At 53.5% G+C, this 20,051-nt stretch overlaps 5 protein-coding genes across 5 annotated transcripts; 2 read left to right on the top strand and 3 right to left on the bottom strand.

Annotated features, from left to right (window-relative positions):
• Positions 1-1,050: 1,050 nt before the first annotated feature.
• Positions 1,051-3,907, bottom strand: M406DRAFT_292061 (AMP deaminase; the record flags this gene model as incomplete). The annotated part of the gene is made up of 1 exon (XM_040919010.1): positions 1,051-3,907. Exon 1 carries the CDS (start codon positions 3,592-3,594, stop codon positions 1,051-1,053), a length of 2,544 nt encoding a protein of 847 aa, XP_040775823.1. The 5' UTR covers positions 3,595-3,907.
• A 506-nt stretch (positions 3,908-4,413) lies between these two features.
• Positions 4,414-5,724, bottom strand: M406DRAFT_340382 (UAA transporter; the record flags this gene model as incomplete). The annotated part of the gene is made up of 3 exons (XM_040921551.1): positions 4,414-5,013; positions 5,073-5,433; positions 5,513-5,724. The coding sequence occupies 3 exons, from the start codon at positions 5,722-5,724 to the stop codon at positions 4,414-4,416; spliced, it is 1,173 nt and encodes a 390-aa protein (XP_040775822.1).
• Positions 5,725-9,929: 4,205 nt separating this feature from the next.
• On the bottom strand, positions 9,930-13,141 carry M406DRAFT_278487 (uncharacterized protein). The gene is made up of 7 exons (XM_040918354.1): positions 13,028-13,141; positions 12,272-12,562; positions 12,086-12,126; positions 11,914-12,011; positions 11,196-11,844; positions 10,528-11,105; positions 9,930-10,443 (listed from the first exon to the last, which is right to left on the bottom strand). The coding sequence occupies exons 2-7, from the start codon at positions 12,313-12,315 to the stop codon at positions 10,420-10,422; spliced, it is 1,434 nt and encodes a 477-aa protein (XP_040775821.1). The 5' UTR covers positions 12,316-12,562; positions 13,028-13,141; the 3' UTR covers positions 9,930-10,419.
• Positions 13,142-14,089: 948 nt separating this feature from the next.
• Positions 14,090-15,094, top strand: M406DRAFT_62088 (uncharacterized protein; the record flags this gene model as incomplete). The annotated part of the gene is made up of 2 exons (XM_040924760.1): positions 14,090-14,152; positions 14,198-15,094. 2 exons carry the CDS (start codon positions 14,090-14,092, stop codon positions 15,092-15,094), a joined length of 960 nt encoding a protein of 319 aa, XP_040775820.1.
• Positions 15,095-15,883: 789 nt separating this feature from the next.
• M406DRAFT_102436 (uncharacterized protein) lies at positions 15,884-17,507 on the top strand. Its single transcript, XM_040915010.1, has one exon. The coding sequence runs from the start codon at positions 16,140-16,142 to the stop codon at positions 16,911-16,913; it is 774 nt and encodes a 257-aa protein (XP_040776224.1). The 5' UTR covers positions 15,884-16,139; the 3' UTR covers positions 16,914-17,507.
• The last annotated feature ends 2,544 nt before the right edge of the window (positions 17,508-20,051 follow it).

Genomic DNA, 20,051 nt, shown 5'->3' with positions numbered 1-20,051 from the left:
GGAGACGAGGTCAAATGTCTCTATGTACCGACAGGTAAGCAAGCTGCAGGAGACAGGGGAAGGCCTTCTGCGGGCCTTGCAGCAACTGTACAGTACAGTACAGTTGGCTGAGTGCTAGTGCGTCAACTATACATATCGTCGAGCATTCCACCTTCAGGGCCTACAACCAAGTAAGTATACCTCTAAAGGTCCCAAAACAAAATACCGTGCTCAAGCTCGTGAATTGAAAGCTTTCTTGCAATGTGAATTGGCCTATGGAATCAATAGTGTCCGAAGGAAAAATCTATCTTTGTGAGGTTGAAACTTGGCATGGTATTGCAAGGAAGCATGTAGGTATAGTATAACTCCATCTTTTTGATTTTGTTTTCACTCACTGCCCATTCAAGTTTGACGTTGTTGTGATATGAATACCGCGCGTTGCCTATATGGACGTATGTGTAAAATTCTCGCCTCAAGTCCGCCGCACTTCTGAACAACCAGGACGGACTTACTGCTCACCTCCTCCATAGCCCCCGTCGCCGCCAGGCTCGTCACCCTCTTCGTAGCGCTCCCTAATCGGTCTCATGCATCGACGACTGGCGCAGGCTATTCGCCCTCTGCCGGCGGCTGATCATGCCGGGATAGATCCTTGGCTCGTTCCCCGAGAGGTGCAGGTCGTTCATGCCCTCTACTGGCCAGGAGTTGGTCGACTGTGGCTGCTGCGCGGTAATTGCCGGTGAGGATGTCGGCGGCTGTCCCATGCTTCGCGGCAGCGGGGTTGTGTTGTCCACATTGATATTCGTCTTGAGAGACGTCACTGGTGTGTTGGGCGCGGCTGAGGCAACTGTGCTGGCTTCTGCAGTGGTGGGGTTGACGGTTGAGTTGCTGTACGAGACATACATTTCCACCCTTTACTCAATGTCAGCTCTCTGCATTCGTTGGTGTGGAAAACGTTTGAAAGGACAAGGGGGAGAAAAGAAAAAGAAGACAAAATAAGACAAAGCGAGAGAAGGGAAAGAAGAAAGACAAAGGGAGGAAGGAAAGAAAGAAAGAGGGGAAAAAAAGCGAAACTCACATCTGCCGTTCCTCGCTCAGCGTACGATAACGGAATTCCTCTCTCCGGTCAGGCACATTCGTCTTGACCATTGTATTGCCCCGGTATCCCGGGATCAAGAAGTCGTGGCCGAGCCAGTGCTGCTTGATCGAGTGCTCATATCCGCTCTGCTTGACCGAATTCTTTGCGAGCTCGCACATATCGATGGGGCTCAGCTTGTAGATCTGCGCAGCGACCGCGTACTCCTCCATCAGTGGTTCCTTGGTGTACGCGAATTGCAGCGGGTCATCTGTGGAGAGTGACACATTCAGACCGCGCTTGAAGTACTGGAAGAAGGGATTTCTCTCGAGAGCAAGGAAGAGCGCGTTGTTGCTGAGGGGCGACATGGCAACACCGATCTGCTCGAGGTAAAAGATATACTGCAGGAGCGGTACCTTTCGCAGCAGCAGGCCGTGGCTGATGCTGTGCGCGCACTGGGCTGCGACTGCGAGATGCTCCACATCTCCGGCTTCACCGCAGTGCGGCCGCAGGACGAACGTGTTGAAGCCGCGCTGCTTCCTCCAGAAGTTGAGCGACGTCATGTTGGCGAAGAGGTAGTAGATCCAGTAGCTGTAGGGAGGGTTCTGCTTGGTGTCCCAGTCCCGAGGGACCGGGTACTTTCTGAACAGACGCCGCTCAACCTTGCTCTCGTCATCCACGCTGTCGATACCGACAACGCGCTGCAGGAAGACGTGGAGTTTGGGGTGAGACTGAGGATCCTTGGTCACCTCGAAGAGGGGCTGGAAGATGTTCTTCACGATCTGCTCGTACGTCTCCATCGTCCCGCTTGCCTTGTATACATCGTACAGGCGGGGGATCTGGATGAGCCACCTGACATTGTGCGAAAACAGCTTGTTATCAACCACCCATGCAGCGAGCTTGTCCCACTCATCCATGCTCCGGCCGTAAATCGAGATGCGCCACTCAACCATCTGATACTTGCTTGATTCCAGATCTGCTATGACCTCCTTTGAGATCTCTGCCAGATACCGCCCCTTGATAAGGTTGTCCGTCTTCAAAAAAATTGTTCGCAGGCGAGACTCTCCGACAGGGTTGTATTTGAGATTGAACTTGTCAAAGCGGTGAAACGAGTCGGTGTGAGCATGCATATCCAAGGTGTCAATACTGAGATCGTAGGCCGTCAAGTTGATGCTCTGAAACACCTCGGCCAGTGTGAGATATTTGCCATCCCTGTGAAGGACCACCTCGTCAGGAGACTTCTTCATCTTGCTCTTGATGAATCGAAGGAGATGCTTCTGGTTCATACAGGCCGAGTGGTGCACGTGGGTGTCGACTTTTCTGACATTGTAGAAGTCACGATGAGGCACCTTCTTGGTATCGGCAGTCTCCTGGTACTCATTTAGGAGGGCGTAGAGATTGTACTTGCCCTCTAGATACTGCAGCCGGCGGAACGCAAAACTCTTGGACGGACCATCGGACGAGATGGACAGGATCGTATCCAAGTCAATATAATACTCCTTGATGGTCGGCACATTCACAGCTGGGGTGTCGGCTTTTTGGGCCTCTTCATTTTCGAACACCTGATAGACGCCGTTGGCATCAAGACCAAAGGTCATCTCGCTTGCACCAGGCAGGGGCTCGAAGAAGGCCATATCGAAATCCTCCCCGATGTCCTCGCCAGGCTTGCGCCTCTTCCTCTTGGGGTGTTGCTCCGGAATTTGATCCTGTGGCAGGGTCGTCATGCTGTTGTTCATGCTATTGTTGGCACTGGTGCTCGGGTTCACCCCCTTGTCCTGCTCTTCCACCCAGGCAGGCTGTGGAGGAGGCGGGTAGACTGGCCAGCTCGGATCGTCCTTTGGATTGTCCGTCGTTCCTTGCAAAGACAGCCGGATATACTTGTTTCGAATGTCCAATATCTTCTGGACATTTTTGAGAATACTGCTGAGCTCAGCTGTGACGGACGGGTCAGCGCCTACGTAGGAGGCACTACCAATTCCCTGGGGCGCGCCCGTGCTCATATCCAGCTGTGCCTGATATACCGCGTCGTGGGCACTCACTCCAAGACCACTGGGCACCCTGGGCACATTGGGCTGGCTGCCGGCCTGGCTGCGGTTGCTGGGAAAGGCGAAGTGGGCAGTATCTTTCTTAGAGACACTACCGGGGACACTGTCGCCACCTGCCTGCGGCCATGCAGAGGTTGGCAGCTCATAGGATGTGCCGAGAATTTTTTCCGTCTGATGTTCTCCCACATGAGACATGACAGGGCTGCCAAGAACGCTGCCTCCGTACGCTGATGAGGCCCAAGGCTGTCCGCCGGCCTTCTGGTCAAGCTGGCTGCGCTGGTAAAAGAGTTTCGCGTCGGTATGCGTCATCTGGCGCTCCGCCACGGGGTCGTAGAAGGCAGTCTTCTTGGGCATATCTCTCAGGAGCACCTCCTCATCTTCCTCTTCAGGTGTGGTCTTGGAACTCGTGTGCGGACGACCATCTTCCCCCGAACCTGTGCTGCGGCTCTGGTGTGCCGCGGTGCCCTCTTCCTCGTCAGAATCGGGCGCGAGAGACATGGCGATGGGGTCGAGCTGAGGAGAGTCGAAACCGGGGGTGGGAGCATCGAGGAGGGCGTTATCTGAGACAAGGTTCTCGTTAGTTGTGTAACCACAGTCGAAGGCTCCAAAGCAGCTAAGGCGTCCAAGGGAGCTCTGCGGAGTGAGTGTGCTCTCGTCACAACTTGCCGGCCATTATGTGCAGAATGCGCACTGAGAGTGCGACGACTTGTATCACAACGCTGTCAAGTTGAAGAAAAGGACGATCAGCGTATACTCCAGAGGTCACACGTAATTGTGCTGAAAGTTTTGTTAAGGCAGATGTATAATTTGGAATCAAATGTCAATGTGACCAGTCGGTGTGACTGATGAGGGAGACTCGACCGCGGAGCTCCCCACCATTTTTCGTTCGCTGCAGCGTATCCAGGGATCCCCAGCAGTGGAGGGGTTCAGAAGAGACGCCAGAAATGACGTCTGGAGGATACCAGCTGCAGGGCTATTATTAGTGCTTCCAGCCAGCTAATGTTCTAGCCTTTGCCCTATTTCCAGGGCTCTGGGCGCGGCAGACGTGCTTCAGAGCCCCCACGGTGATCTGCTTAGCCCTGCAGGATCTCATAACTTTATTTGCAGATAGTGGTTGCGAAGAAAAACCCCGATTGTTCCAAAAACAGCCACGTAAGTCGCAGGATTCTGCAAAGGACAAATTTAGAAAGATCCAATATTTTATTGTATACCGCTCTTCTCAGCTTTGTATGAGAAAATTCCCGTCTAATGCTATTGACACTATCGCCTTTTTATGATAGAGGCGCCTTATGCAGTAATCTTTTATCGAAAGAACGCTCAACCAACCTTTGTGAGCCTGACAGGCTGTGGCTTGGTCTTCTTGCCAGGATCGAGAGAATACAGGCCCCCTGCGAAGAACACTATACAAGCACCGAGGAGGGTGCCCGTGGCCAGTTGGTTCCCAAACAGCCAGATGCTGAGCAGGAGGCTCACAAGTTTGCGAATGTTCAAGACAATCGTGACAGTCAGGGCCGACGACGCTGCCGCAAGTAAATTGACGCCCCGAATGCACGCATACTGCGTCAAAACATTCATGACCAGATAGAAGATCTGGCTCGGAATGTGAATCTTGTCAATGCCTTGTTGGATATCGGCCGGGAGTTTTTCGAGGCCGAACAAGTCGGCAATCGGGAGAGGCAGAGGCGGGCTGCTCGCCAGCTTGTTCCATTGTCTCCACATGGATGGCATGAATGGAATGAAAAGCGGCAGAGATAAAAGATGCGAGTAGAAAAGGTTTTCCTTCCAATGAGGCCCGTATTTTCGGTACGTCTCCTCGGTATATAGACCCATGATCGCGGAGAGGATCTGGGCGAAAAGAAGGATGGCGAGGCCGATATTGAAGCTCGCGGCACTTCCGGCCTTTGCTTCCGCTGTGCCCTGTCTTTTGTCAGCATAGAAGCCTAGGTGGTTCTTCTTCCTAATTGCCCGGTTCTCACCTTAGTCTGCGCATCAGACCAGGCGGCGATGATGACGCCAATGGTCAGCAACACCACAGCCGTGAGCTGTATGCGAGAATATCTCTTGCCCCAGATGCTCCCAGCAATCATAGTCGTGATACTGCCTCCAGACCTGAGGATGATATGCACCGGTACGGAGATGTCGTAGCTGAAGGCATGGTTGTTCAGCGTGTTGATGCTGAAAAACAACACAATGTTGATCAGCCAGCGCTTCAAGGGAACCTTGTTCGGCCGGATGAAGAGGGGCGGCCGAGTGTTGTCGAACTGGGAGACGTAGCCCGTGACGGCAACGAAGAGGAACTGGACAAAGGTCAGAAGAGTACCGCTGGCGGGCTCGACCCTGTCCGAGAGAGGTATTCCGTTAGCATTGCATGTCTGGGCAGGGCTCAGGAGGGATAATGAGAAGGCTGGGCACTGACTGGATGATAGCTTCGAGGGCAAAGACATTGGAGCAGCATCCCCCGAAGATCAGGAGCAGCATGGCCCCGACGGTAAGCCATTGCGGGATGGTCTCGATGAAGATGCGGCCCAGCATGCCCATGATCTTGGAGGACATAGGCCTCTGGTCGTCTATGCCATGAATCTCAGCTTTCTCCAGGGATGGAGCAGCATTGATGACTCGGGGCGTCATAGGAGCCGAGGAAGCCGCATGTTGCTGGGCTTTCTGTAGGGAAGAGGGCTGTCGTCGTCGAGTCGGGCGGGAGGTCGTCATTTACGCAAGAGGTCGGTTCGAGGACGAGCAAAGGGCCACAGGTGCGGAGCGGGCGAGCGGTGGTGGTAGTGGAGGGGGGCGGGCTCAACACGCGTCGTGTTTCGTAGATGGGCCAAGGGAGAGAGCGAGAGATGAGAGCACTCTGGCTGAGCTCAAAGCGGCCGCCAGCAGGGACGTACGTATGTCGAATATTCTTGCGAGCTCAAGGGGCGGGAATGTACCGGGGGATCGCTTGCAGCCTTTTGTGGCGTTTTCGGGGTGGCGCGCAGACGGGCTAGTTAGGGGCCTAGGCCTTTCTGGTCAGGTACAGCAATTGAGCCTCAGCTGGCAAAACAAGACACACCAAGTGTATCGAGAAAACACCAAGAAGAAGAAAAATTTGGGTAAAGAACGTGTCCAAGACCAAGGGCGATCGTGAAAAGTCCGTTCGCGTGACAGTGTCGTGTCAAGACAGGGTCTCGCGAGGTATCATTGGGGGGAGGTTGAGCCCAGAAGGTTGTCACTTCTCATCTTGGCAGGATGAAGTGGCCTCAGCGGCACGGGTACGGCAGAGCTTCTGAATGGTTGCCCCAGCTGCAGGCGCACCAGGGGCTGCAGTCGATACCTTCCAGGGGTCCTCCCACCTATTCACCCCGCACCTTCAGGGAGTATCGGCACCCATCTGCCGATCAAGCATTATCTATCCGGCTATTTCAAGACGGCTGTGCATTATTTAGCTTGGGAAGATGCGGGTACCTGCGATTGAAATGCTTGGAGAGGGGATGGGTGGGACTGATGTGGCAAGTCGAAAACCGTAATGGATGTCACACCTTCGCTGGGCAACATCCGGCACCGTCGGCTTTATAGATCCTGCGCAAGGCTCATCAACAGCAATGACAGGCAAAATACCACAAGCCCGGAGCCTTCGTCTTCTTGTTGTAGACAGCCAAGCAGTTGGTACCTTGGTCTAGGCACTCTGGCTAGATATCACAAACGGTCCAAAGATGTAAACTTCGAATTTGTGCCCCAACATATTCCGACAGCCTTGAGGGCACACAGTCCCCATTCCACGAGTAGTGACGCTGTACGCATTTCATCTTGCATGCAAAGGCGCCCATCGACTATCATCCTCTCCAACCATTCGGCAAGGCTCAAGGTCTGAATCTTGGTGCCAGCATGCTTCATATACTCTGTGTATAAAGACATCAGGAGTGGTGGCAAACAAAGTCGTACGAGGCTCCGTGCCTGTATATGTATTGCGGAAGTGTACCTGGGGGCGATGCAGTGGTCTCTTGCTCTATCGGGGTCTCGACCTTAGTATACTCACATTTTGTCGTCTATATTCGAGCACGAGGAAAAGAGTTGTAGCAGGCACATAAAGCCTTTGATTGAAGTCATCAAGAGGGAGAGAACATCTGTATCTCCCCTCACAAGATCTTCTCGTGCCAGTATCCGGACTCGGACATGACCCCCGCAGGGATGGCGGGCCGAACCGACAAGACTGGGGTCCCTGTCTCTCTCTTTCCTTTTAAACCCCACCTTGACTTGACATCCTACACGTCTTCCCAGAGATGGGTAATATCTTTCCTACTGGCTCTCAAAAGGGTTTTCAAACGAAGATTCGGTAGGTATGTATGATTATTCGCTAATCGACGAGCGATGACACTCCTGTCTAGCAACTCCGAAATCCGAGTACAACGTGCAGAGGCGGGCGGCACACACGGGACATTCTGTTCATCATGCCCCAGATACACAACATGTGAAGAGACAAAAGGCTTCCCCCCAGCATGTCTTCTTCATGCCCAACTGTCCGGATCCATTGCATCGATGCCTCAGATACACAACATGTGAAGAGACCAAAGGCTTCCCCCCAGCATGTCTTCTTCATGCCCAACTGTCCGGAAACCATTGCATCGAGACTTGCAGAAAACCCACAGAGAAACCCCCCCCCCCCTCTCGACTGGGTCCTCAACAAGATCTCCGTTCAGCACTGGTGGTGACAGAACAGGCAAGGCATCTTGCGAGAATCTAGAATTTCGATAGCCACAAAGCACTTGTCAGTCCGAAGTGACTCTATATTGGGGGTCCAAAGGATTTTGGGAAGGGTGGGTCCCATGTACGCACCATCTATCTCGCCAGGGGAACACTCCGAGAAGACGCAGGCCTCGATGGGCCCACAGAACTCCTCCACGCGCGAGCAGAGGCAGGGCAAATCTGTACAGCCGCCTGCGCGGCCGATCTTCTCTGCGCAACTCATCTGTGAGTATGAGATGTGCTATTAGTACGGTATCTGTCGAGTAACAGTCTGGGGCTAAACATACTGCGCATTTCATGGCCGCGCCGGTGGCGGCCAGAGAAGCCAGAGCAGCGAGGAACAGAGTCTTGGTTTGCATCTTGAATTTGTTGTTGGTTGTAAGGATGAGGATCTCTCTTCAAAACTCAGAGGGGGACCACAAGGCAGCTTTATATACCCGTGAGGGACCTCACTTCGGAACGATCATCTCGTTTACACATGCTTTGCTCCGCAGCTAAGTGGTCAGGTGGTTGAGATTAACGCAGCTAACGAGCGTCGCCTTAGAGAGGAGTTTGTCAGATTCAGAAAGATCCGTTGTGTTTCTTTACGTGAAGCGTGATAGTTAGGGTGGCTTGGGCACAACGGTATACAGTTCAAGCATGATAGTGTGCGGTCTGGGCAAGATAGTGCATATTCTAATCGTCACTGATTCTGGCTGCATATGACTCCCTGCCGTAAAATTGAAAGTCAGGCACTTACTGGTTATACAGGCTGGTTAATTGCCACAAGTGACCCCTTTGGCTTTCCTTTAGGTGATGTTCAAGCAAGTCTAGACGGCAAGTCTTCTGAAGCCATAACCTTGCGTAAGCTTGATACATTCCCATGTGTTTGAGCATTCTGAAATTATCAACCAAGGGAAACATGTGACCCTCTGAATTCAGAGCGCAGAGTAGATGTCATGGATTTGCAGAGTGTAAGTAGTCGCCCAGTGCTTCATGAAGACCGCTGATCTCTCCTAAAGCAGTTCGGCATCACACGTGTCAAGACCTTTGGGATGATGAGTAAAGATCTCAAGTTCCAGACCACACACTAAGAATACTATCGACTAGCAATGTTTGATACCATGGAAGGTTTATGGTAAACCAAAGAATCCGGTATTCTCTGGCACAGTGTCGGTCGAATCCAGCGAGGTCTGCTTGTCACTGACTGTTCATAATGGAGCGGCTCGAACGCTTAGGCTATCGAGGCTTTCTCAATTGTGAACTCTGTGGGTAGTCGCCTAGATCATGTCACAGGAGAAAGTGGATGACGCCCATGACGGCACGATTCCAAGGTCAACATAAGCATACAATGTCACAGTGTCACAAGTCCAAGGGCTCTCCATGGATGGCTCTCTCTTCCTTGCGACATAGCAACACAAATACAACTGTGAATATATCCGGCTGAAAAGGAAGACAAGAAGAAGATATTCGGGGTCTCGGTGGGCCGGGGGGAGTGTTTCGAGAAAGAGGCGATGGGTAAATGTGTAAGAAGAGAAGGAAATTGCCACGGAAGAGGCAAATAAGGACTACGTATGGCAGATCATGCTCGCCCTCGTCAACTGATAGCAATATGTCACTGACGCACTAAGTGGATGGCGCTTGAAAGGCCGCCTGGGTGTGAAGCATGCCCATAGCACGTAATGTCTATGCCACTCCCATCATAAGTAGATCCACTGCCACCACAAATCACCCACTATCTTGTTGTTGATAGGATAGCTCCCTTCCACAAATACTGAAATCTCTCACATTATCATGTGAGGAAAGTCCAGCGCTCGGCGAGGCAGCTGTTCATCCCACGAAGGACATACTGAAGTGACCTGTAACGTTCAGAGTGGCAAGCTAACCCATGGCTCTATGCGCGCCTGTATACCGCCGGGGATGGCATCTCAAGCGCAGCTGGTAGACCTTCCGAGTTCGGTGAGACGGTGGCATAACGAGTGTTCACCGTCTCTGATTGAGACATGTGGGAGAGAATATAACTCGGCTGTACCACTAGCACATGCTAATCAATCACAAAGCTATATATGGTCATGATTTGTCGAAGACTTAAGAAGATATGGTTTTCACTCAGACAAGAACAAGACGAAGGCCACAGCATATATCATCACTTTTTAAACAACCAGTCTTTCTAATCATGTCTCTTGTCTTCTGTGGGCTGAAGGAGGCTCTATGCCAAACAGACTTGTTTTGCCTCTCCACCAGCTCTAATGCATCTGCCTTCTCCAGCCCCCTCCTCGCCACAGCAGCACCCCAGCAGCACCTGTTGTGTTTCTTCCAGGTGCATGCTGTAGAGCTGGGCTTACACAACCTCCCCTTGCCCGGCCTCAGATTGCCGAGTTCTATCACCTTCCATGCAGGCTCTGAGCATCAGTGACAGAGTCCAACAAGTATTGCCAAATTCATTGCCACGCTGAGTTCCACTGGAGGAGCCAATATGTTTGAACGGTAAGTGGGAATCGCGAGAGGGAGAGGATGAGAAAGTCGTGAGAGAGCAGGTTGGGGACCCCAGTGGCACACAGCCAAGGCAGATGAAGGAATTTTGCTAGGCGCATCAAATGACGATGATTGTATGCTAGATGTTTACAATGCCGAGAAAACGAACAGCTACAGCAAAATGTCAGCAAGCAGGAAAAAGATACATGGCATGTCTCTCAGAGGAGGGGGGGGGGAGGTGGAGTTAATCCTCACATTGTTTGTGGCTGCAATTGCGATGCTGTCCTCAAATGGATGCCAGCTCATGTGCAGGATCTTCTTGTTGAAGTCGATCTGGTCTGCATCTGTCTCCTTGCGCATTCTCTGTGCACCTGCAGGGCTGCCAGATCGGGACCCATTCTTCTTGCCCCCATTGGCAGTAGGGCTTGTTGAGGAGTTGATTGGTGTCGGCACGCCAACCTTCTTGGCCTTGAAGGCTGACTTGTCTGCCTGTAGCACAACCTCCACCTCCTTCTCCGGGTCGGACGGGTAGATCATGAAGTTGTTATTGTAGCTGCCGGTCATCACGTTCTTGGCATCGCCAGAGAACACAACCTCGAATTTGTCGAAAATGCTGTCATTCTCGTATGTATCGCAGAGCCGGGGCCGGAGATGCTCGTGGATTGGAATCGTCTTGACCGGTTGCCTTTCCATGTTGACGTCCCAGATCTTGACGGTCAGGTAGTCTCTGGAGAGGATGTATCTGCCATCGTACGAGAACCTCACGTCTGAGATTGACGAGATGATCTCTGAGAAGAAGGACCTCGCCGATGGATCCTCCTCTTGCTCGAACACTGTGAGGCAGATGTTAGCCATGCGACCGCTTCCCCGCCCAGGGATTCCTCACACATGCTCAAGTAGGTGGTGGGAAAGGGTGTTCTTACGCTTGGCGTGTTGGTCGCAGAGTGCGCTCTCACGCATGTCCGCTAGCTTGATTGTGCCCTTGGAGCTCGCATACATGAACCAGTTGCAGCTCATGGGGTGGAACTCAGCAGCTGTGATGACCTCCGTAAGCTCTTCCATATTCGCGGGCTTGATGTCCACGATATTGAAACTCTGGTCCTGAATGTTGAGGTTCCACAGATTTATGCGGAGATCGTCACTGCTAATGAACGTCTCCCCATCGCTGTTGACGGATATGCTGTTGATGTGGTAGGCATGGGCGTTCGCGTATGTCTTCCGGGGAACAGCTGCGACGACCGTGTCGTGATGTGTCAAACGAGGCAGCTTGAGATCACCCGCATTCTTGATAGCACTGGGTAGCGCCCGCGGGGCGCCGCCACCGCCTGCAATTCCGCCCGGCGTGGCCTCGCTCGAGAGGTTGTTCTCGGCCACCACCTTCAGGGATTTCTCAAAGACTTTCCATAGCTTGATCGTCTTGTCGTTGGTAGACAGGAGGTAGTGGGAAGCGTTCTGTCGGCGGCACCATTTGATCTTGTTGATCTTCTCTTCGATCTCGAGAGACTTGAGGTAGTCGAATTCGGGCTCGTGGGATTGGAACTCGGTGTGGAACTTGTACTCGCAGGTTTTTTTCTATTGCTCCCGTCAGACGCTGCCGCCAGCACATCGCATCGGTGACCAGCCAGAAAAAGCCCAACTCACAGTCTCGTTGCGCTCAAAGAGCACTACCCGACCACCCTTGTCGCCAGTCGCCAGGTAGTTTCCCGTGTGGTCAAACTCGACGGTCGATATGATATCAGCTGAGGCCTCGGGGATTAGCAAGGCGTGTCCTAGCAGTACGCGTGGATAGTGAAGAACAACACAGGATCCGTACCTTCCGTGATATCCTCCACATCGCCCTTGTCTCCGAAGCACCTTGTCATTTGTCAGCTACGTACGACAGCGAAAGGGTTGACGTGCGAAATCGACACTCTCGCAGCAAAAGGCCGCCGACAGCGCCGCCGCCCGTGTCAAACTTATCAGATGGCAGAGAGGGATATGGTACGCGGGGAGGACGTACTGTGTAAACTTCCATGTTGGCGAGCCAGGTTCTGAGTCCACCATGGTTGCGGTTGTCGTGAGCGTAGGTGAAGGACGGCCTCCACGCTACAGTGAGCTGCTGAACGGGACCCCGACGGAATGATGTATCTTGGTAGTGCGAGACCGGTTCAGTCGATTCGGTGGGGAGGTCCTTTGTCGGCAGCAAACTCGAGGGAGTTCTGAGACCGGTATGCAGATCGAAGGATGTAGGAGGCGAAAATAAATCGAAACAGCGATGTGGTTGGGAATGTGGCGGGAGTGGGAGAGAAAGCTGAAAGCAGAGGTAACTTGTTAGATGCAGAAGAAGCGCAGTTGAGGCTCGCATCCACGACAGAGAGAGCAGGGTTGAGGCCAGGTGAGGTGGGATGGGGCGTGGATGTGGAGGAGCGACAGAACAAGCTCTCTCGTTGCTAGGTTTGGCTGCCGCGGCAGAATGGGCTCACTACAGAGCAGGCCCAATACAAAAAGGCAAGGGATCTCTCCAGCTGGACAGGCTGGTCTGATCAGGTTGAGCAACTGAGGCAAAGGAGGAGAGAGGCGAGGTGAGGGGTGCAAGTGAAAGTGGATGCTGGACTGATCCACGCGACACCGCCTTCATATGGCTGCAGCAGCTCTGGGTGTTGATGAGGTGAGGTCTGCAAGGTCACGCAGCACAAGGAGCGGCCACAGATGACAGGGCGGATTTGGGAGTCTGCAACACAAGGACTAGGACACAGTGAACTTCGGCTGCACTCACCAGAATAGAAGGGCAGGGCCAGTTGAATTGCAAGACTAGCCTTCAGAAAGCAATCAGAGATGTTGTGAAAATGGGTTGGGTGTGGTGATGGCAAGCGGTGCGGGGTATGATGTCGTTGAGAGATAATTGTCGTGAGGTTGCAGGTTGGCAAAAGATGAGGTCAGGTCGGGTAGAAAACTACGAGGCTCCAAGCTCTGGCTCCAGGCGCTGGGTGGTCTTGACTAACAAAGCAGCAGAGCAAAGCTCAGGCAGGCCTCGATGGGGGGGGGGGGCACCAGGTCAACCTTGGTGGACAGTGCTGCCCAAGTCCTGCTGGCAAAACGGAGCTAGTGATGTCCAACGTGGAATGTGGGGTCCATTTGGGCCCTTCCAGAAGGTCTTTGCACCCTGAAAGCCTTGGGTATCATGGGGCGTTCACCTTCCTATTCGACCTCTTTGCCTTTGATCTTTTCTTTCTTTCTCATGGCTTTTGTTCTGACATGATTCCCCCTCTTCAATGGACCCTACCAGGTCGATGTCATGCATAAGTCATGCAACCAGTCCTCACACTTCATTACCCCAGCTGCAGCTTGGGCTGATCTCTATAGTACATAGATTGTATGACATAGTTTATAGCACCTGCACATTGGGTTTACACTAGTGGTTCTTCCCTGGAACCTAGCCCTGACAGGTGGTATTCCGCTGCTCGTGCATCTCCCAAAGTTAACCTTGGACCCTCTGTTGCAAACCACTCTTCCACCTTACCGGGTACATCTTATTGCTTATGAAGCTTGCTGCAATGCCAAGTATCTAGAGTGTTGTGTCACTACATCTCTTTGTCATCATCATCATCATCAGTCCAGCAGCTTCTCAGCCATGTGAGCTCCAAATCACATTAGCAACTCCTCCAGGCCAACGTCAGCAGCGATCTGAAATAGGGAGTGGACCATCGAAGCCAATCTCCTACAACCCTTTTAGAAACTTTGAGGAGGAATTGGTTTCTAAACAACCAGGACACAAGGACATACCCATTGGAGTGTCTCGGCCCGCCCCCGCTTCGAGAGCCGTTCATCCGACATCAGGATGGGGTCTGAGCCAGCAGGTGACGGTGGTGTACCGGACGCAGGCCGTTCTCAGCAAAACGACGTGAACGATAAAGGCAAAGCAGTCGCTAGAAATGAAAGTGATCAGGAGGCTTTGAGGCAGTCGGACGGTGACTCATTTGCGACACGCTTAGGGCGATCTGCGGCTGGGCTTTCGAGAAGCGTCCTGCAGAGCACACCAACAGCGAGCGACCTGGCCGGTGTGGCTTCCTCGGGAAAGTCTGGACCATCAACATCACCAGCAGCCACGAATGTTGGTTTTCCAGCTGAGAACTCTTCTTCTACTGGCGCATCAACCTCCAGGGGTGCTTTCCGACCAGGGCATGCCGATACCCATGTTGCTGCCGAGGAAGCAGCATTCTCTGAATTTCTGGACAGCACAAATGTGTTCGTTCCAACAGAGCCTGTCGGTCTGGCTGGTGCATGGGAGACATCGGGCGCTGGAGTCTCGCAATACCCCGGCAATAGATCATCACGAGACGTCATTACCTCGTCCGTAGCCGAGCAGCAGGAACGAGATGGTGTCGAGGTCGTCCGTTTGCTATCGCAGGTGGACGAAGAGACCCCAGAGGACGAGGCTCAGATGAGGCTCACCGAGGCGGAGCTGAAGAAACTACGCCAAGCACTCTTTGAGGACGGATCGCCGGCCCAGATCTCGGCATCTGACTGGAACAACATGCTCAACTTCGTACCGGACTTTTTGCGTGAGCCGAATGGCAACTCTGAAGGAGTTGGCGCCGCTGAGAGTAGCTTCACGACCCTGGGCGTCACGGATCTGGCCGAGGCGGGCCAGCTGTGGCTCGAGGACTGGAATCGAGTGCTCACAGGCTACACGGATGAAGTTTGGGGGGACCTCGGTGACATAGTCCAAGAGGCTCGAACGGAGGTTCAGCAGATCAAGGATGATCAAGCCACCCAGAAACCAGATCCGACGGCACTACGGCGACTTCAATCAACACTCCGACGTGTGCGAGCCAAATTATAGGTCGGGCGGGGGGGGGCGGAATTGTCATGACAGACGGTCATCGAAGACCACGTGGCTGAGACACGAAAGAGAGGGAAAAGTAGCTACTGTGACAAGTCTGTGGCTGGCCTTGAGCAGCCCTACTGCATTTCCAATCTAATCTGGATCAATTTTCGAATACCCAATAACGCACCTGATAAATGTTCGACCACTTTGACTTTCGTATCATGCAATCAGCAGACCTCACATCACAGGCCTAGCCTAACAAAGTGTCTTGCTCTGGTAACACCCCGCCAAAGGATCCTTGTCTATCCGATATCTACACAGCTACAGTACAGTGGTGGGCTGCGGGGTTGGCAGAGGCAGGCAGGGTTGCAGGTTTGCTGTGTCGACTAATGACATCACGCAAACACTGCCCAGAGCTCACCTGCAAGGGTCCTCCTACCATCCTAGCACCACACAGTACAGTACCACCTAAGCAAATACGCGATACTGCCATTCCCCAAATGTTGTTGAACGTCTTCAGCAGCAACTTATTGAAGGTGAGGTTGAACAACTGCCTGCAGTCTGAGAGAAGGTAGCTTCAAATTGCAGGGCTGCAATCCCAATCAGGCTTACCACCTGCCTATTTTCCCTCCTTGGCATGGATGTGTGTGTCAAGGCGCATGCTATCCTCACAGAATCCTGTATGTAAGCCCTGATCTTTCTTGGCCCGCATATTGCGAAGGAGGGCACTGGTGAAGGGTCAACCAGCCACCTTATTCGACAATGACCACAACCCAACCACTCAGCCCTCTTTTAATTGGGATGATCTTACGACCAGCTAAAGTTCACAGCAAGCTTTTAAGCATGTTTTTCAACATAACTTCAACCTTGATCATCTTCATTGCCCTCAGTTCTCCTCACAAATAATTCCGATTCCCCAACACCTAAAACTGATTCAGCCCCCAGCCTCTTCTTTGACCAGCGAACCATTCATCAAGGCAACCTCCGAAGTTCCTCAGGCTTTTGAGAATCAGGCTCCAGCTTCTTCACCAAAACATTAAGAGGAAAGAAGAAGGACAACATGAGACGAAGGCATCTCCTCTCTGCGCCTCTTCTTGGCATCACTCTCCTCCTCCCCTCCTCTTCCTCCATACTCGCCAGCGCAGAGCCACAGCCCTTCCACGCCGCCCAGACACCAACACCCGCCCGGCGCTACCACGCCGCCGCGCCCGTGGAGGCCCTCTTCGCGAGGGCGACAGACGGCTGCATCGCAGGGACCTACTCGTGCGCCTCGGAGGGATCTGCCTTCAGCGGGATCTGCTGCGCCTCGGGCCAGGCCTGCACGCTCGACGCCTCGAGCGCGCCCGCGTGTTGTCCGTCGGGCGACGTCTGCACGGGCACCGCGCCGTCCTCCTTCGCGCCGCCCACCACGGCCTCGGCAAGCTACGTGCAGAACGGCTACTTCTCGTTCCCGTACGTCGCGACCAGCTTCAGCAACGCCGCCGCGTGCTCGAGCGCCGTCTCAGCCTGCAGCAGGAACTATGCCGCGTGCACGGCCGACCTGGAAGGGAGCGGCGGTGGCGGCGGCGGCGGCGTGACCATCGTCGTGGGCGGCAGCACGACGGTCGGAGGGAGCGCCGCTGCGACGTACGCGACGGCGACCGCCACGAGCATCTGCAGCAGCCTGAGCAGCGTGGCGTGTTTTGGGATCCAGGACTCGTATTGCACGGCGGGCGCGACGGCAGGTTTCAGCGTGGGCAGCGCAAATGCCGCTGCGAGGCCCACGGGTTTGCCGTGTGTTGGTGTCGTGGCTGGGGTTGCTGCTGGGGTGGGATTCGGTATGGTGGGTTTATGATGATGACGGCCGTCGCTAAGAAACGCGGGCCGAGCCTGAATGAACATGTGGGATGGACATGCAGAAGAACAAAATGGGCCGAGTTTGGCATGACCTCACGAAATGTTACGACTTTGTTAATACAAAAAAAACAACAAAAAACTACATATGGACTGGATATAAGCGGCAGAATTTGCGAGGCCTCTGTTTCATCTCATTTGACGGGGACAAGAGGCACCGCCGGCAGCGACATTTGAATCAACATTAAAATTTGCTTTCTGTACATATTTTAGGATGCAAGCCCGACTTTAGGTTCTATTATCCACACATGCTGTGTTCACACATGAGATGCTCCCTTGTGACATGAAAACTTCTTCCAACGCCGTCATGATACTGTCCATCAGAAAACCACCTCTCCATCTTTTCCCATGATTATGTCAATCAGTCCTTCGTCAAGGAGTTCTTGAAAGATCACACATTGTGTGTATTACACTATAGCGCCATCCCTCGCAATTAGTTATTCTTCTAGGATTCCTCCGAAACTTTGATACTCCCCCCTCCTTCACTCTCGCCCTGCGATGCAGCAGGCTCTTTCCCTCTGAGCTTACGACCAGCCCTCAGCACCCCCCTCCCCACCCATGCTTGGGCAGCAGCTACTTTCTCGTCCAGAACGTCGCTGACAAACATCAACAGCCTCGAGAAGAAAAACAAGCTCAGGAACGACATGGCCGCAACCACTGCGAAGCAGATCCAGTATGTCGCGCCCGTGTAGTTGTTGGTCAGGTCAGGGATCTGCACGGAGAAGTAGCTTGTCATGAAGCTGATGGGCAAGAAGAAGACGGACAGCTTGGCGAGCAGCGAGGCGCTCCTGTTCAGCTTGCTGGTGGCCTGCGAGTCCTTCTGGCTCATGAGGTTGAAGTAGGTGTCGCTCAGCGAGGCCTTCTCGGCGAGGTACTCATCGATGGTGTCGAGCATGAGCAGGCGCATGCGAATGCTGAGCCGGTCGAAGCGGTCAAACGCCTTCTGGCTCAGCTTGACACCCCGTGCCGGCCCGCCAGCCGCCGGGAGGCTCGTCGCCGAGGAGACCAGTGCGGCGAAGTCCTTATCATCGCTAAACGTGTCGGTCCCGAGCGCCATGATGCCCTTGATGAGGTTCTCGTAGCTTATGAAGAGGTGTTTGAGCTGGCGTAGGTCTTTGCTCCGGGCGTAAAGGAGCTTGATGATGTCAGAGCTGTCTTTGTCCTTGTTCTTTCTGTCCTGTTTGGGGCGGTCAATCGAGAGCTCACAAGACGAGACAGTAAGAGGGTTCAGAAAGTGCTTACTGTTATGTGAAGTACATCATGGGTCTGGTGGGATATTTGGTCAGTTTTCTCGTCATCTCAAAGGAGAGGCTGCTGCTCTACGTCGGGAAAGGTCCCAAACTCACCACTTTTGCCAGGACACGACTAGATTCTGAAAGAATAGAAGTAGCTGCAGTGTAGTCCTCGAAAAGATAATAGAACAAATTTGCCGAGGCGTCGACGGTCAGAGATGACTCCAGGTATGTGGTTCTGGCTGACGGAAGGGGCCCGCCTTGAGGCTGGTTTGCAGATTCCAGGTCAGATCTGACACCCTTCCGGGCGGACACCCTGCTTTGGTATGCCAATATGCCTTCTTTGGACAGTTGATGTAAGAGGTCTTTCGTGTTCTTCCGCATGTTGGACAGCTCCTTGTCCCGCTGCTCCTGCGCGTCGGCATCGTTCCCATTCTCATAATTGGGATACTCGTGTATTGATATCACGGTGCCTTGCTTTTGGTCAACAACCTGTCATCCCTTCTGGAGACGGCCAAGGAGGAGCTGGCTTACCCTCGTTCGTCAGGATGTACCATGCCCAATGCTTTGGAGGCACAAAGGAATCAGGGTCTTTATAGATGTCGTCAGGCCCATCTCTGTCTTGGTCTGGCCTTGGACGGTGGTGGAGCCAGTTTGCTCCTATGCAGATGACTAAATTTAAATTGGGCGTTAGATCTTCCTTGCCTGGCCACAAAAGGGGATCTTCATCCGGGGTCAGCTCACAGCTAGGGCCATGATCGATTGTGGTGTAGTTGTACTGAGTCTGCAGCAACCTGTACATGTCAAGATCATCCTCATGGAGCTGTCTCTTGTCGGCCCGCGGGCCAACAGCGTGCTTGCTGGCTTCGTGGTGGTCCGGACCCTTCTCCGGATCTACATGCTTGCGGAATGTCGGCCGTAGTTTGGGCTTGGGCATGCCGATGTCTGTACCTCTCAAGGACGCATGGGTTTGCTTTCTGGCCTGGCCGCTCGCGGCCAGGCTCCGGGCGACCAGCCTCCGAGCCCCGTCCCAACCCGCAATGGTCTCCTTCAGGCGCGTGGAGAATTTGTACTTGGCCGCAATTGCATCCACGATCTTAAGGTTATTGCCAGGGGACCAGATGTTACTGCCAGATATTTTGACTCGGTTAGAGAGAAGTCTCATCTCCTGAACGGAACTGCGGCTTGAGAAGGTTGTCTGTGGAGGTTGTTGTGGAGATAGTGATGATGGCGCACTCACATCCAGGTCACCTTGTCATCTTTCTTGTCTGCCTGCACCTGCAGGAGGGCTTTCAGTTCCCGCTCCTTCAGGTCGATGGCGATGTCCGCCGTCTCAAGGCCAAAGCGGACAGCGAAGTTTTCAGTCTGCGCGCTGAGGGCTTGGTCCAGAAGTGATCCGTATGCCTGCTTATCGTCAAAGTTGCGGAACCGAGCGAACAGTTCCGACAGGATGTCCTTGGCACTCAAGGGGTCGTCATCTTGTGGGTCTGCTCTCACGGGCGCGGAATGCTCTGGGGCGGCGGCCATGGCGGGGGCGGGCAGAGGAAATTTTGATCAAGAAGATGAGGTCTACAATGTCATGCGTGTGGCCAAATTACCCAAGGAAATACAGAGAGGGGGAGAGGTAGGCAGAGGAGGTCGGAGTGTGAGAGGGGAAGAGGCGCAAATCATAGATGGAGGAGCAAGGCCATAGCAACAACAACCACGACAACAGCCGCGCCCAGACATTGTGCCGCAGACCTGCAGGTCACAGCCTGGGTGGCCTCTTCTGTGATAGGGCTGAGTAGCGCGGTCCCCCCCTTCGACTGACTGCACTGACCGGAGCCCCATGCCTGGTAAATGTGACA

Source organism: Cryphonectria parasitica (genome assembly GCF_011745365.1).
Source record: "Cryphonectria parasitica EP155 unplaced genomic scaffold M406scaffold_5, whole genome shotgun sequence".
Classification (NCBI taxonomy): domain Eukaryota; kingdom Fungi; phylum Ascomycota; class Sordariomycetes; order Diaporthales; family Cryphonectriaceae; genus Cryphonectria; species Cryphonectria parasitica.
Note: the sequence above shows the minus strand (reverse complement) of the source record. Positions and strands in the feature narration are given on the sequence as shown.

Coding starts and splice junctions, on each gene's coding strand:
- M406DRAFT_278487 (XM_040918354.1), bottom strand. CDS start 12,315: ATGGTGGACTCAGAACCTGGCTCGCCAACATGGAAGTTTACACA. Junction 12,127..12,271: donor CCAACATGGAAGTTTACACA/GTACGTCCTCCC, acceptor ACAAATGACAAG/GTGCTTCGGAGACAAGGGCG. Junction 11,106..11,195: donor CTGCGACCAACACGCCAAGC/GTAAGAACACCC, acceptor TCTGCCTCACAG/TGTTCGAGCAAGAGGAGGAT.
- M406DRAFT_102436 (XM_040915010.1), top strand. CDS start 16,140: ATGAGACGAAGGCATCTCCTCTCTGCGCCTCTTCTTGGCATCACTCTC.